The 17,451-nt window shown below is 38.1% G+C and overlaps 3 protein-coding genes across 5 annotated transcripts in view; 1 reads left to right on the top strand and 2 right to left on the bottom strand.

Moving 5' to 3' along the window:
- The window catches only part of C22H12orf50 (chromosome 22 C12orf50 homolog), a 34,917-nt gene extending 32,435 nt beyond the window's left edge, over positions 1–2,482 (bottom strand). Inside the window, exon 1 of the mRNA XM_076920096.1 lies at positions 2,266–2,482. The gene's annotated coding sequence lies outside the window, so the exon portion shown is untranslated. The remainder of the gene's footprint in view (positions 1–2,265) is intronic.
- Rlig1 (RNA 5'-phosphate and 3'-OH ligase 1) lies at positions 145–11,665 on the top strand. The gene is made up of 7 exons (XM_076920097.1): positions 145–403; positions 3,036–3,153; positions 5,358–5,453; positions 6,070–6,186; positions 6,967–7,164; positions 8,412–8,581; positions 10,163–11,665. Exons 1-7 carry the CDS (start codon positions 314–316, stop codon positions 10,349–10,351), a joined length of 978 nt encoding a protein of 325 aa, XP_076776212.1. The 5' UTR covers positions 145–313; the 3' UTR covers positions 10,352–11,665.
- Cep290 (centrosomal protein 290) overlaps positions 10,696–17,451 on the bottom strand; it is a 77,503-nt gene continuing 70,747 nt past the window's right edge. For all 3 annotated transcript variants that reach the window (XM_076920090.1, XM_076920092.1, XM_076920089.1), the window contains 5 exons: positions 17,009–17,150; positions 16,052–16,125; positions 15,163–15,257; positions 11,849–11,928; positions 10,696–11,062 (listed from right to left, as the gene is read on the bottom strand). In XM_076920090.1, coding sequence (XP_076776205.1) covers positions 10,835–11,062; positions 11,849–11,928; positions 15,163–15,257; positions 16,052–16,125; positions 17,009–17,150 — 619 coding nt within the window. In that variant the 3' untranslated portion in view covers positions 10,696–10,834. The remainder of the gene's footprint in view (positions 11,063–11,848; positions 11,929–15,162; positions 15,258–16,051; positions 16,126–17,008; positions 17,151–17,451) is intronic.

Here is a 17,451-nt window from a genome sequence, read left to right as displayed (position 1 = left end):
GTTACTAAGTTGTGGCCAAGTACACAACATCAGGTAACGGTTCTTTTGTTGTTGTTTTAATTGGACATCAAAACATAGGGGAAATCACGCACGTGGAGGCGCATGCTCTGTAGCCTCACAGCCGCACTACAACTCCCAGAATGCACCGCGACTAGGCGGTCGCTTCCGGTAGTGAGTCTCCGCCTCTCACCGGGGTGGATCTTGACGGTGCTGTTTGGATCCTCTGGCTGGTGTTTGGATTCTCCCTGCTTCTTGCTGCAGACTTCCTCCGCCCGGGGCCCAGCGCAGTGGAGACAGGTTGCGCGTGGGCACCATGAACCGCCTGGGCTCGGTGCAGCGGAAGATGCCGTGCGTGTTTGTGACGGAGGTGAAGGCTGAGCCTTCAGCCAAGCGGGAGCATCAGGTATCCGGCGGTGTGTGCTGCTGGACGGCTCCTCCAGTACAGAGCTGCTGCCCGGGAGCCCTGCACGTTTTACCCGGGAGGTTTGGATGAAGTACCCATTTTCCCAGACCTGCAGCTTCTTTTATCTTCTTAGTTGCAAGGAGTGTGGGCGAGTTCTTTTTAGATTGTACCCTCACTGATCAGATGACTCAAACATGTTCTGGCAGATTTGAAAATCTGCATCCTAATCTTCCCTTTGACAGCCCTGGAGTAATGAGGTATCATGGCAGTCTAGGGTAGAACTTCTGTCAGAAGTCTGATGAGAAGGCATTGTGTGCTAGGGGCCTATGGCAGTATTGACAGCTAGGCTAAATAGGTTACGCAAATCAGACCTCGTGTAATTTCTTGTTTGAGTTCTCATCCTAAGGTTTACTAGTCGTGTTGCTACTTGTTTTTACACATAGCAAGCCTTCAGTGAAAGTAAGATAAATATAGATAGCTTATATCAGTGTGATTCTTTGAGATGTAGCAAAGTTCTTAACCTCTCAACTCAGACAGGATCAGCATGTGCACCTGAAATGACTTCCACTCTTTTCAGTAGTACCGCTGTACCATTGGCCCTCTGGTCTTTTTTTATTTTTTAATTAGCATACTAAGAAGTTTCCTTGTGGCATTTTCATAGTAATTTTGGTTGTCCCCTCTCCAGTTCAACAAACTTCACAATCTCCCTGCAGGCTCCAGCTCGCAGCCCGCCTCCCCCACACCCCCCTCCCCCCATACCATTACATCTTCCATTTTGATACTTTATTAACTCTCCCGTCACCTTTAGAGTCTGGCTGTTAACACACAGATGACCAGATAAACTCTGGGCTCCATACAATATGGGAGACTTCCTTCATTAGCAGGACTTCTTCTCTGACCTTGTCTGGGGAATTCTAAGCCCACACATACCTTGCAGCCTCAAGTAGAGCACCCTTTCTAATGCTAAGAACCTGTTCATGTAGCACCCGAGATTCCTGAAATGCTTCCCCCTGCTAATGAGGCATTTTGGTACCCTAAACCCTCAGCCAGTGACCTTTGCCCATCTACCCCAAGTCCCTCAAAACATAAGCCTTGAATCACCCAAAGTAAAGTTAATCTTGCCTCCTGATAGTTGGTCCCGGTGTGGTTATTCACAATACATATTCACGGAGCTTCTGAACCTCCTTCCCCAACTCACCCTCCGCTCATCATCTCTGTTCCTTTGTGGGCCATATTAGCTGATGACCCAAGAGAGCGGGGAGACCCATATGTTAGCAACTTAGGATAAACTCCAGAGTCTTGCACATGCTAGGCAAATGCTTTCCTGTTTAGCTACATCACTGTCCTGTAAGATGCTTTTAAAGTCTGTGACTTGAATGAAGGTTTTATGCGGGTATGTAAGATCATCACAACAGACCAGAGATGACATGCTAAGAGAAGAGAAATGTGGTGTTTTATCATGCTGTTGAGAACAGTCATGAAAAGAGTGTATTCATGAAGCATTTTGACGTTGGCTTTTTAAAGAAATTGTAACATTGTGTGTGTATATATATATATATATATATAAACATGTTTTTATGGCAAGCATGTGGATTTCAGCTTTGCAAGAAAGTCTTAAAAGCTTAAAATAGGAGCTACCTTTTTCTCATTTTTTTAAAATGTGGCTTGAGACAGGCCATCTCTCCTAGACTCCCACTACAACTAAGAACCGAGTGTGATTTGAAAAACTAAATTTTGTAAATATTTCATTATATTTAATGACTCCAAGACTTAATCTTGGAGTATGGGGAATCGTGATGGTGAATACACAGGTTGAACCAGAACAGCCTCTGGAATTACACAAGCTTGTGATCTAATTTTACCTGCACTTTGTTCCAAACACACCCAAACACATGTGCTGACTTGCATTCTTCGGCTACGAAAATGTCCTGACTGTGGGCCTTTCCTTCCCCTCCATCAGATCTGCTCAGATGCTCCTCCGCAGAGAGCTCCCTGTGTTCTCCTATCCCGTCTCTTTGGTACTTCTCAGTGATGTAGCCCACTAAAGCTGAGCCCTGCTTTATCCTTCTCTGTATTTCCAGTGTCAAGAGTAGTGTTTACTGTAGTTAATGCATAGTCACAAAGAATGGGATTGTTCATCTTGAACCTGTGCAGAGGATGCAACACAGAGTAAGGCATGTTTCCTGGCTTCATTGTGGTGAGTGAGAAGCATGTAAATACTCAACAGTCTGTGGAGAAGTTACATTTTACTGTGATCTCATTAAGAAAGGGTAGGTGAGCTGGTGTGGTGGGACAGGAGGGGAATCCCAGAAGAAGAGGCTAAAGCAGAAGGGTCAGGACATCAAGGGCAGTCTGGGCTCCAGAGTGACACAGGCCTAAAAACACCAAAACCAACCAACCAAAAAACAAAAAGAAATCAAAAAAAAAAAAAAAGAAAGAAAAAAAGAAAAAAAAGCAAATAATTCAGGAAACTTCTTAAAATAAATTACCTCAACTTTTCTTACAGAACAGAAAGTAGGCAGACCTTTAGAACTGATAAAATTAGGCACAGTTCAGGAGAACCTATGTGTGAAGGTAGAGGCTGTGTATCTTACATTAGTTTTTTTTTCTTTTCTCTCTCTCTTCTTTTAAGCCTTTTAAAGTTTTGGCAACTGAAACTCTAAGTGAAAAGGCGTTAGATGCAGATGTGTACAATGCAGTTGCGACAGAAAAAGTGGATGGAACATGTTGCTATGTTACTAACTACAAAGGTAAAAATCCAACCGCCATATTTACTAAAAGTACTACTGTATAAATCCTGCTCCAACTGAGATGGATATTGACTCTTAACTCTTGAAAACCTGTCATAGTGAGTAAAGAAATCAGTGATTATGTTTCCTTTTCTTGGGGAAATTAAAGACATTTGACTAACATTCACTTGATACCATGAAGGGTCACATAGCCCAATAAATAGGTGTCACATGGTCCCTCATTTGCATAATCCATATCAATAATGAAACTGAGTCTTGGTCTGGTTCAGTAATGTCTAAAGCATTCAGTTAATGAATGGCCGCACAGTCATGGAACCTGGCTTTGTCACCTCGGGAGCTTGTTGTCACTGTAGTGTTGCAGTGCTGTGTCCAGTGCTTTCATTCCCACTGGTTAGGGCTCTGACCAGGTCTATACTTTAGAGAGAAAGTTCACAGGGATGATATTAGAGGGAGCCATTATTTGTAGTTACTACAGATGGAATGGTGGGATGAACTCTCAGTCCCAAGGACAGCAATAGGTAGATGAGCCAGATGTCACTCCTTGGTGTCAAGGAATGTTCTGAAATGCACTTTAAAACCTTCTCAACTGTGATAAGATACACATAAAGATTTGCCATCAAAGCTGTACTTTAAAATGGTGTGTAACACTGGCATTAGTGAGACTCACATGGTCATCCTATCACCACGGTTCACCTCCAGAGGACTTCGTCTTCTAGAACTGTGACTGCTTTGCTGGGAACTCCCTCAGCCCCTCCCCTCTCCACACAGCCCATCCCCCAGCCTCTTAGCCCAAACTAATTTGTCTCTTAATTTGACTATAGGTAACACATATAAATGGCCTCTTTGTGGCTAGCTTACTTTCTTATCTTAGTACAGTTTTTACCCTATTGGGTAAATGCATATGTCAGATCACATGCATTTTTAAGATTGTTTAATATATACATAGCACATTTTGTTTACTTCAGTCTCTGAGGGGCATGTGGATTGCTCCAACCTTTAAGCCAGTGTGGAAAATAAAACTAACAATGCTAGATTACTCTCCTGGAGTGCTGCCGCCTTCTGTTTTGGGAGGTATTAACCTATACATGGCATTACTGGATCATATTAATATTTAGAAAATCTGTGTACCCATCATTCATTTTCCATAATAGTCACACTCGAAGTTCTTGCTTTTAGATATTCCAATTTTTCTATATCTTTACTAGAACTGTTGTTATTATTATTGGTGATAGTAGCCATACTAATGATAATGTGTGGAGTCAATTTTTGTATGTTCACCAGTAAAAAAGACAAGAGGTTTATTCAACCAGAAACAGTATAATTTTGATCTAGTTCTTTATATTATGTATATGGAGAGCTAGTAGTATTGTCATTAACAGTTTTTATGAAACTCTGATTTATATATTTGAGTAAGCTCTAGCAGGCTCTTACTTCATATTCGGGACGTGCACTGATTGGAGCAGATAGTGTTGGAGCTTTACTGCTCAAGAATGCTCACAGGACGACGGTGACAATGAGTAGATACATAAGAAAATGAGGATATCAGAAGTAAGACAATCGCAGAGCAGAGCAGCAGGTCTGGAATGCTGCGGGAAATCTGTATTTTGTCCTGCTTTTGTCCTGCAGGACACATCTTTCTCAGAGTAGGAACCACTGATGTGATCAGGAACTTGAAGTAGAGTCTTAGCTGGGGAACTTTCTGGTTTTGCTTGTTACATAAAGATCTTCCAGCAGTGGCAACAGCAAGCTATGCAGAAGTCTCAATGAAACCAGGTGCAAAAGTCTCACTTTTATCAATAAGGAATATTGGCACAGTGCCCTCAGACTATTACATCAGGATTACAAAACAACCCCCTTACCAGTGTGTGTAATGACTTGACCTTGAATTAAGCCCACACTGCAGGGTAATGTTCAGGGCATGTGTCAACACAACTACCTGGCTATGCTCACTCATTTAGAAAGGGACCAGGGAGCATTCTAATCAAGGGGTCATGCATTCTTGTCACCCTCATTATTTAACAAAGGAAGTGCATCCTCTCACACTGGGATGATGCCTTAGTGCTGCACATTACAGACTCTATTTCTTTTGTCTTTCAAAGATGTTGGTTTTCTTTCTGTAAAGACTACTGGTTTGTTTGTGGTTTCTTTTACTTTGAAATGTCTTTCAAGACAAACTTTGTTGCCTTTTATTACTGTATTTTTAGGTCAGCCATACCTTTGGGCTCGACTAGATAGAAAACCTAACAAGCAAGCTGACAAAAGATTTAAAAAATTTCTACATTCAAAAGAAAGCACAAAAGGTTAGTGGGTTTTTCTTTAAACTTTTCAGATTTAAACAGTTGAAATTTGTCACTTATTGCTACGGTTCTTCTACATATATCCATCTTGAATTTCAATCTTTGGGAAAAAATATATATAAGATATATATCACATATGTACATATCTATTTACTTATATATAAAATAACCACTTTTAGTAATAAAAAATTGACACAGTGCTCTGACAGAGACAATCTGGTGGACACACACACATGAATACTGAAAAACAATCTATGCTGTTTAAACATACAGTATTACCTGAGATACATTTTTATTTTGTTTGTATGAGAAAAATATTTTCCTAAGTCCTGTTATAAATATGAAGATTTTTTTATTATTGCATTGATAACTATAGTATACACATTCATTACCTATCTATACTGATCCATAAACACATTAGAACTCATAAATCCTCACAGAATATTGGCTACTTTAGTGTGTACATGTGGTATTGTATTGAAAGTTGAATATTTACAGTGTTAGTTCCCTAATTTGGAATGCAGTTACATGGCAGTAATAACAGAACTAACCACATGCGAAATTGATGGATTTGTTATTTCCACTTTGCATCCACATAAAGTGTAACGATTCCTTTTAGAGTTTCATTGGAACACGGAGGAAGACTTCAAGCCTGTCCCAGAGTGTTGGATACCAGCAAAGGAAATAGAAAAACAAAATGGGAAGCCAGTACCTGATGAAAACGGACACATTCCTGGTATCACACAATCTCCTCCCAAGTGTGTTTTGTGTTTAGTTTAAGAGACAAAGAAAAAAGGTCCAATCAGGAATTTGTTTTAATCTAGCTCTTCAGTTTATTTTTATTTATAGTGCAAAATTTCTGAATGAGGTTTATTAAAAAGTCTATCAGTTTATATTAAAAATATAGGAGGGGATACTTTTACTTTGAATCTTTCTCAAGGATAAGCATATTTTATCAGATTTTGGTTAGAGTGACTTGTTTCTTTATTTGTAGCGAATTTTCTGTATTGAGGACACTTATTTTAGCAATAAGAGTAAAAAACAGTGACAACAAACAGGACATCAGTAAGCTGTTGAGCACGACTGAAACAATGGTGTATGCTGTGGAACACCTACTGTATCTATTTGTTATCTTTGACACTAGAGAGAAACCCACTTTATTAAATGAAAAAAGTTTTGACAATACTAAGCAGTTAGAATGCTAACGCTTTTTTAAAAGAAGAAAGAAAAAAGTTTAATGCTGCCTCAAGATAGTGTTCAACGGCTCCTGAACCAAGATGAGTTTTTTGAAGAATATGTTTAATTCATGTTCATATTCAACAGGATAAACAAATGAATACTTTATGATTATAACAAAAACAATTAAACTATTAACTTCGTCACTGATTTTCAATGTCTGGATGATAAGGGAATCTAGAAAAGCAGGAATGTTGATTAACCTCCCCCCCCCCAAAAAAAAAAAGGTCTGTATCGTTCAATAGAACCAACGAGATACGGATACTTTTTTCTTTAACAGGTTGGGTACCAGTAGAAAAGAGCAGCAAGCAATATTGCTGGCACGCATCTGTAGTGAATTACGAGTCTGGGATTGCCCTGGTACTAAGGCACCATCCTGATGATCCTGGAGTTTTGGAAATCAGTGCGGTTCCCCTGTCAGAGCTTTTAGAGCAAACCCTGGAGCTGATAGGAACGAATATCAATGGGAACCCATACGGTAAGCGAAGGCATTCATTAAAAGGCAAGTCCTAACGTCAAGCCGAGAAACATGGAAGAGGGAACTAACACATTTGTGTCCATTTGCTAGAAGCACATCCGTTTCTGCAAATCTTAGGTTCGTGGGAATATTTATATATGGCTAATCATTCAGGTTTATTAATGCAAAAGGCTGATTTGATCCTATTATCCTTCCCTGTGATAGCTTTATCAACTGCGCATGAAAAGCAATCACTGAGCTGCAGCTTTTCATTGCTTTACAGATTGTAGGTAAGTTAGCTGGGTGAAAATGCACCCTTCCCTGTTAGGTCATTAATAAATACTGGCAAGAGTACTGATTGGCATCATACTGTATAGAGCTTTGCTCGGAATGTACACCATAATGAATTGAGTTGGCCAGTGGCACTCTGGAGTACAGAGTTGAAAAGAGAGTCATAGAATAAAGACACGAAAGCTGTACTAACAATTGTACAGAGATCAAAAGCAGATTGAAGGTACAGACGTGGTCCAGTCCATAAGAGTTTGGATCTTTAAAACCCACGTTAAGAGCTGGGCACAGTGGCGCATGCCTGTAGTCCAAGAGCCAGAGCGGTATACATAAGAGGCTCTCTGGGCCTTGCAGCGCATGCAGTATAGCCATTAGCTTCAGGTACAGCAAGACACCCTTTTTCAAATAGAAGGTAGAAAGTAATTGAAGATACCCAGTATTGACCTACTGTCTCCACAGTGCAGGCTGCAAACACATACACCCCTGTACTTCACAGAAACATGTATGCAGACACAAATTTAAGTAGGTTAAATACCATGGAATAAAAGCAGAGTGTAGCTAATGATATAACATATGGCAACAAATTTTTTTTCTGTAAAAAATGTTTGATAGCCGATCTTTTAAGCTTTATTAGCCGTATCTTTGAATGGGCTATCAGCAGTACTTACATGAATAGGTAAGGCTGCATTCCAGTGAAACTACTTACCATAGGTGTCTGTCTGGCCTTTGTCCACAGCTCAGTGCCCCAACTCCCAGTGTAGACAGTACATGAAAGTGGAATTTAGCGTTTATGGAAGAAGTACCATACTTGGGTGAGGGAAGGATTTAATGCACTTAGGATTATTCTCTTCAGAAAATCAAACTTTTTGTTGGCATTATGCCTGGATGTTTAGACATTTATACACTTGGTGAGATATGGTTTCTCACTCTTTCTGAAAAGAATATGACTGAATTTTTTTTTTTTAAACTTTACCATTTAGGTCTAGGAAGCAAGAAATACCCGTTACATTTTCTTACACCACACGGAGCATTCCAAGTCAGAAATCTGCCTACACTGAAACACAATGACCTGCTGTCCTGGTTTGAAGACTGCAGAGAGGGTCAAATTGAAGGGATTGTGTGGCATTGTGGTGATGGCTGTTTAATTAAGGTAATGACAAAAAAACACCTTAAGTTTGTTCTTAAAGATGTGACACTCAGTTTCTTTGTCCAGATTGTATTAATTCTGGCATGCAGTTAGAATATTTCCCTCATTTCGTATGTCATCAGGCTAAAACAGAGTCAAGTTTATGGGACGTGTCAGACTGACTACATACTGACGGAGAGGTTTAGCCACGCACCGTCTATAGTGATAACACATTCCCTCCTGGGAAGTCATGTAGCACAGAGTTCTCTGAGACATGCTGTGCCTAGCATAACTCAGCGCTTCTCAAATTAACTTAGTAGAGAATCTGTTGATTAGAAAAGTATCTAGTGGCAGCTTACACAGGGTGAATTACTGTCTCCTTTGTGCCCTGTCCCATGGACTTGTCTTTCTGATTTCTCACTGGTATATGAAATTCATAATGTTCAAATCTCAGTCTACCCAATCCCATTTCTACATCCTTCACTGAAATTAGAAGCCTGCGTTCACTGTTTAAGTCCTCTTGCTGTTACTTCATATATCTGATTACCAGTTCTATAAAGGTCTCATCTATTGAATCTCTGTTCTTTATATTCAACTAGGTGCTAATTTTAATTTAGGCCAAAATGCAAGTCGATGGCTTGAATTACTCTATTGCCCCCTAAAGCACTCATCTTTCATTTCTACCCTGATTGTGTTTATTCTTCACAACTGACTTAGTACTTCCTACATAATGCTGTTCAGGACTTCCCGTGACACAGCCCCTTCTTAACTCCCTATCACTGTTTTTCATTACCATCTGAAAACACACATTGTCTGGTTGTTGTGTGATTGCTTAGTTCTAGGGAGATATAAACAACTGCCCACTTACCACAATAAGGTACTGAGGACAGACCCAGTAGTGAACCAGGGACTTTATTGGGGTTACTTACAGGAATATGGGCAAGGAGCTGCTTACAAGGAACATGGTGGACCCAAAGGCTGCAGCATCAGTAAGAAGCCCTCCCAACTTCGATGCACATTTTGCAGGCAGCTCCCAGCTCCTTTGGTGGGAGGAGACACTTCTCTCCAACAATTGTTAGTGCTCCTGTAACCTTGCAGAAAGTTTTGGGAATCTTGACAGTTTTAGGGACCTTCCTGAACTTGTGGAGTTTGTTTACTTTCTGGGTCTTAGAGAGGCTCCACCTAGAGGAGATGTTTATGTGGCGGAAACAGCTACCCAGCAATGTCCTAACCAACTGTGATCCCAGACTACCCGACCATTCTACCACTAGCACTCGCTTTGGTGACACTAGAGTCTGGCTCACACTTTCTTTTCTGTAGTCATCAACAGACTATATCCATTAAGTTTTGAAGCAGCAGCTCCTCATTTTGTTACTGCCATTTTTCAGGTATTGGCAGAGTTAACAAAGCATTGCTCTGCCTTCAGGAAGCTCATATTCGAATGGGGAAGACAGACACACTGTGTCCACAGAACAGCTGTGACAATTAAAATAAGGAATTAAAGGTGGACCCCTACACTGTACCTGAAATAAGTATTTACAAGTAAGTTACGATGTTATTTACAGACTAAAGCTAATACCATCATTTTTTTTTTTCTCCTTACAGGTTCACCGTCACCATCTTGGTTTATGCTGGCCACTTCCAGATACTTACATGAATTCCAAACCAGTTATTGTTAACATGAACCTGAACAAATATGACTGTGCTTTTGATAACCAGTCTTTGTTTAATCAGTTTTCAAAAATAGATAAACAGAAATTTGATAGGCTCAAAGATATAATACTGGGTGTATAAAATGGAAATCATAGTTGGGATTATTGTGATTTTTCTAATATTGAACAGTTTGCCATGTTTACAGAGGTTACAATCTTCAATTTAATTTTGCTAGCTGTTTAGCAAAACATATGTCAACTTCTAAACATGTTTCTATGTATTTATAGAAACCATTGTTAGGATTTGAATATCTTAACACAAAAAAGTATAAAATAATCAATTTAAATAATAAAGTTGTTATAAGCTTACCTTTATGCTTTTTGAAAATTTAAGATATTATGAAAATAGGAATATTTATCATAGCTCATTATGCACTGTATAGTCATAAATTATTGATGTCTTCAAAAATATACTTTTCTAACAAGTTAAAACTAAATATTTTATTTTTAAGCAAAAAAATACAATATTTTGAGATGTAAATTCTGTAGTTCAGAGACTGCTTGATTTCCAGCTGAAACTTTTAAACTCATAAGATAGTTTTAAATCTACAGTTAAACGAGGCCATTAATAAATAGGGAAACTATTAGGACTTTCTCTGTCTTCCTGCTGTTCAGAAGCAGCAAGAGGGCTAGATAATTCAAATCCAAATTGTTCCGAAAGTTTTTTCAGCTTCTCTTCTAACAGGATATTCTTTTTCACTTCTTCCTTATAATTGTACTTCAGGTCTTCAATTTCTTCAAAAAATGAAGGATCAAAATTTTCCAGTTCTTTTTTCAGCTTTTTAATTTCCTCCTAAAAGATGCATACAGGATACATGTTTTTGGTTTGAAATTTAGATTTAATTATAAACATAAAAACTCAAAATCTTAACTATAAATATTTTTCTTTATATTTTACTGTTTCAGGTTCCATTGTACCATGTGAATAACGTGCAAGCTGCCATCTTTGGCTAAATTTTAAGATTGAATCTTTAAATTGCCTCAGATACTCTCAGGCAAGTAAAAAGGGACTTTGCTTTTTCCAACATTTGAGAGTATTCAGTACTCTTAATGTTCTGATTTTTTATCTTTTATATCTAGTACTTATGATCATGGAAACTCTGGGATTGTAAAAGTTAAGGAGCTGGTGAAGGAGAGCGGATGCCTATGGCATTTACACTAACCAGCGATGAGCAGCCAGTGCTCACCTCCAGACCACTGTGTTTCTGGAGTCTTAAGGGAGAGAACAGAAATGATTTAAGGGAAAGATCCCTGAGAATAATTTCAAAAGGTACTTAGAAAACACTTTTCCCACCATGACCCACAAATTAAGAAAATACTTTTTTTTTTTTTTAAGAAAAATGCTATTAAGAGATGTATATTGGTTACAATTTAAAAATAAATTTATTCTCTAGTCCTGTTTGTCTGATTTTTTTGCTGTTGAGAGTTGTTTAATAAAAAGTTGTCATGAGTCAAATAAGAGTATAGTAAGTATGAAATAGGTCCATGAATTTTTAGGCACGTACTTAAAGGTGGTGATCATCAAAGCTGTTTTCACAGAACACGGAGTGCACTAAAGCCAGACACGAGTAAGAATTACCTTCAAATGTTGCTTCTCTAGCTCCGACTTTCTGAGTTGTCTCTCCAGCTCATTTATCTTTTCCTTTAGTTGATCAGAATCTGCCAAAATAGTCAGGAAAATGATGACTTATGTTTTTCTTTACTGTGAGTGACTTAAAGATAGAGGATTTATTTCAGAATAATCAGAAAACCTGAATCCTAAGGTCTGGCATCATCTGGCACTGTATGCTGGGAAGACTTTTCATGCAAACTGTATGCTACCACTAGTAGGTATGGTCATGACACATGGGTAGCCGTGAGGTATCAGAAATGTGGGTTATTCTTTTTTTATATGAGAGAAATTCTTATTTTTGAGAGAAAAATCTTGTAACCAGTAAATTTGTTAGGTATTAAATATATAGGCAAAGAACTAAAATTGTAAGCTGGCCATTTATGCCTTCACACCAAATAGGCTACTGCATATAAGTTTTTTTACACTACATGCAAAATATCTAAGACTAGGTATGTGGCACAGATGAAGGAGCGCAGGAGGAATCAGCTGCTGTCACGTAGCACAAAGGTTAAGAAATAGTGTTATGTCATCTATGCAGTCTTTGAAGGGTAAAGAGTTTTGTTTTAATGTTCAAGTTTGATGAAATAATGAAGTTTTCATGATAAGGACAAGAAGTGTATTGGAGTGCTCTGGGGTGGTCCACTATAACTCAGATAGGGAACAAACAAGGTTTCAAATCAAACAACAACAATGCATTTTCCTTTTGGAGAAAAAAAAAAGTTCCCCTTCTATTTTTATGTCATATCTCACGTAAATCTCAATTCTACAGATGAAGAAAAAAATAAACTATTTGTCTTCCTGAGAGAGACTGGCCTATGTTATTGAACAAGATGATTTGTAGTCACATTTTCCTACAGATAATTTTTATGACTTAATAAAATTCTCATATATATATATATATATCATATATTTTATCATCAGTGCATTGTTCCACGCCCCTTCCGAATCCCCTCGCTGGCAAGAGAGACACAGGAGGCAGTGTTCGGGTAGTTACTACAACGAGGCTTTATTCTTGTATCAGCTGAAGTGGAAGACCCCAAGCCCGGAAAAGGCACTGCTTATATGCACCCTAGAGTGGCGTGTTCACTTCTGATTGGCTGTTCAGTCATCACCCCATATTACGCCCGGACTTGGCTCGCTTTCACCTCTTGCACCTGCGCAGTTTAGTTGTTTACTTGTGGGAGCACCAGATGCCAGTGCCATCTTGTAATGGTGAATGTTGTCACCGCTCGCCGCGGCTCCCTACAGTGCATCTACTGATGGACACAGTGGCTGATTCTATTAGCTGGCTACTGCAAGTAGTACCCCAGTAAACACAATCAATATTCATGTATTTATTAGTTTGAGCATAGCCACTGAGATCTTATACACACTGTTGATGAAATACTGCATGAAGAAAATATGTATAACATATTCTGAAAGTTCTTTAATTGTCCTCATCTTTAAATGTTGACTTGGGAACATCCAAACAGATTGATTTTGAAGCAGGGTATTTTCTGAAATGTGATAAGCTTCTTGTCTTCCTTTTCTTAAGACATATGCAATATGAGGGCTTGGGATTGGACCAATTACAGAACCTCCTAACGAATCAACACATCTCTGGGACTGTTTTAACAGCACGCCAAGCTAGCAGTCACACATCAGTTCTAGGTGGATGAATACTTGTTTCAGTTATCAAGAAGCACAGTAGCACAGGGGTTAAGACCAAGCATGGTAAGGAGTTCTGAACATTCATAGAATTAATGCTTGGCCTTCCTATGTCACTTCCCATTTGTATCTTGAGGATAGGTTATTAATCACTTATCAAGTATAAAAAATAAAGACAACAATACTGGTCCTATAACATTCTAAAAAAAATGTAAAAGTTTTGTAAAGCCCTAAGCATAGTGCCTGGCACAAATCATATCACACATTAAGACAAAGGAGCATCAGGACTCTATAGGAACTCTATGAATAGTTTTAAATGATTCAGAATATAAAATTGGTATAATCCTGTGGGGTAGAACATGACACTTCATCAACTATCAGATAATAGATGGCATAGTTAGGTTAGGAGGTACAGTGTATTTATACCAGAAGCTTTAAAACTATGCTAAGTATCTACCCCGGGGTAACCTGCTCACTGGTATCCATTCACTAGCATACTATGAAATTAGTAAAGACATGAATGATGTACAGATCTTAAGAGGTCTCTGTAGTAAGTTAAGGGCAGCTGGATTTACAGTGTGCATCTAGAAAAAAATACACAAAATCCAATATACATATAAAGTCTATTCCCTTTTTAAAAGTGATATCCTATAAACTTGGTAGAAAAGAATTTGCAATGGATCACAGGAGAAATGAAAATATATTTATAAATATAAATGTTCAAATTATCTTAGATTCTACAAACAACTCATCCTCATATTTTCTTTAGTTTCAAAAGAAAATGTTCAGTGGTCTTAACCCACTAAGGTTGTCCTATTAAAAGTGTCAGAGCTAGGATTCAATCTCTAACTGGGTATACAGGTACCCAGTTCTCCAACCTAGATCACCTCTATATGTCAAGCACTAACTTGTTATCCCTGGGATGAATGAATATATATAAATATATATAAATATATAAATAAATAAATATATATGTGTGTATATATATGTGTGTGTATATATGTATGTGTATATATATATGAGTATATATATATATATATATATATATATATATATATAGTGTGTGTGTGATGAACAGATCTGCAAATAATTAAGAATAACTAACTGTATTCTGTATGTGAGCACACATATAAAAAATGTTTCGTATGTAATTATGTCTTATACAGGGGAATGACTGCTAACTTTTGAATAGGAATGGAAGTGAACAAAAAGTACATTTTTATTTTATAACAAAAAATACAAGTATTTTTTAAAACTACTAAACTAACATTAAGAGAACAATTAGTGACACTTAGAAGAAAATGTTCATAGGAACTGAAGGAAGTATACTTAGAAGCTAGAGGCAAACAAGAGCACTCGTTGCTTGGTAACATACTATGATTAAGTTTTTAACACCTGGATGGACTACAAGGAGACAAACTTATGCCACTTAGTAGTATAAGCAATTCAAACTGATAAATGGGAATATTTTCATAGCCTCCATGCGGGGCTATTCAGAACGCTCAGAACATTTAGAACAGCTCTGAATGGTCCTGTCAGGTATTTGACACTAATGAAAATAATGATCAGAAATACTAGATGTACACAGTAATCAAAAATTTGGGATCATTAATAAGTTTTATGAAATACATTACCAGGTGTGCTACTTTCAGCTCCAGTTTGGTCCTTGTTAATTTCTATCTGATGAATTAATTCTGCCTTTTCTTTATCCAGCTGATTATTGGCTAACCTAGAATACAATGAAGCATGTTAGAAAAATAAACAATAGGTGCCATTCTCTAAAGTATGTAGGCAATTCATACAGAGTAGTGGTAAAGGGTCCTCAGATCAGGTTTCTGGTGGCCTGTGCTGGTGCCCATATCCTGAAAAGATGGCACAGGGTCATCAAGGTAAATATTTATATACTCTCTAGGTTTCAATGCGGCCAATTCCCAAACAACACAAAATCTAAATTTTTACTATCAGCCCTGATATTATTTTCAAGAGTAGTTTTCTTACAATGAAAGGAGACTACAGAAATTCCTAGAAGCATAGAATGACTTCTTTCTCTTTCATTAAGATGAGAGTGGGATGAGAATGAACATTCTGGAGTGCTCAGGTTTAAGTCTATGCTCCTAGAAAAACTTAAACTAGGTCATCACACTATGGAAACACTATTATTGGGATCCCATCCCCCTTTCTGTTTCCAGACACAGGACGAAATAATAATAAACTTGAAAAAACCATAGTCTTTAAGTATAGCAAGTCTGGCTATATAAAATAATTTTCTAAAAATAAATAAGTGGCCAGATGGCTCAGTGGATAAGGATGCATGCTCTGAAGCTGATGACCTGACTTAAATTCTTGGAATGAGAGAACCAACTCCAGGTTGTCCTCTGATCTTCGTTAGCACATGGCATGCACGTACCCCCTAACCCCTGCATGCAGCTTGTACAAGCATGCACGCACACGTGCACGTGTACAAATACAGACACACACACACACACACACACACACACACGGTGGTAAACATCATGTATGTACCTCAGAAGCTGGAGCTCCCGCAGAAGCTCTTGCTCTGTTCCCACACCTTCAGGGACACTTTTGAGGATCTCAATCTTTAAGCAGAACAGAAAATTAGAAGACAAAGTTAATCGTGGAAAGATGATGATTTAGAGATGAGCTTTTAATAAAGTATAAGATTAGAGATTTTGGAGGCAAGAAATAGCCACAGTTCTGTATTCTAGTCTATGCATTCAAGTCATCGGTTCTTGAGCAACACATACTGCATGCCCAAGTATGACCTTGGTAATAAGGACACAGCATAGGGAGGAGCTGGGATCTCTTACAGACTCCTTATGTTTTTACCGAGGGAGGACAGTACTGATACTGTGATAGGATGTGATGCATCGGGATAGCAAGAAAGGCTATTCAGACAAATAAGGGAGGACATGTATATGCTTGTATAGACATTCACAAGTCAGCTATATGGATATTGGGAATAGTGACTAGTGTTCTAGACAAACCACCAGGTATAAAGACCTGAAGCTTAAACAAAATTCAGTTGTTCAAAGGTTTGATAGGGTTAATGTTGGGAAAAGCAATATTAACATGGGTAGAAAATGCAAACTGTTAGACAGTTGTACATAGATACAGGCTATGAAAAGAGCTGTATTCCAGGGACCAATTAGAAAATTGCTGCAGTCATTCAGTATGAAGTAATGGCTTCCACACTGAACAGTACTCATATCTGGGATGTACTTTAAGAATACACTTGACATGATTAATGATGACGATATAGAGACTGAGAATGAACTCAGTGATGACCCAGCTTGTGGCTTATACATATACATAATGAGTGGGAGTAAGTACCAGTCACTGGATGAGTCTCCTAGGGGAGACACTGTCAGGAGCTCATTCTTCTTTCACCTTCAGGCAATTCAGGGATTGTCTTGAGATAGCTGTATTACAGTGTTTTATCATTTAAAGACTATTACATGCCTGTTGTTCAAGGTCTTCAGTGTATTTCTTTGCTTTCTGTTCTCTCTCGGTTGCTTCTCTTACAAGCTGTTTAAGGTCGGTGATACTTTGATTCTTTTTGGCAACGTCACTTTCGAGCTCTTTCATCTTGGTCTCATACATTCTAAAAAGATATGTAATTTCTCTAATTTAAAAGTCTGCTTAAATTACAGTAAAATATGCAAGGCAATGTACATAGTATTTCTTCTAGCCAAACCTTTGGCTATGTATTTAGCATTAAAAGATGATGTTAAGGGCTAAGCAGCCTAATTAACATGTGCTAATTAAAGTAGAAAATTAAAGTAATCCTATGGAGATTAAGATAAGAGGAGGGGATTGAATTTGGCAACTGTAAAGCGTTTTAGTTGATATCTTATTTTCAGCATAAAAGAATACCTAATTCATCAGTTTACAAAACTCTCTCT

The sequence above is a fragment of the Arvicanthis niloticus genome, chromosome 22, assembly GCF_011762505.2.
Source record: "Arvicanthis niloticus isolate mArvNil1 chromosome 22, mArvNil1.pat.X, whole genome shotgun sequence".
NCBI classification, from domain to species: Eukaryota; Metazoa; Chordata; class Mammalia; order Rodentia; family Muridae; genus Arvicanthis; species Arvicanthis niloticus.
Note: the sequence above shows the minus strand (reverse complement) of the source record. Positions and strands in the feature narration are given on the sequence as shown.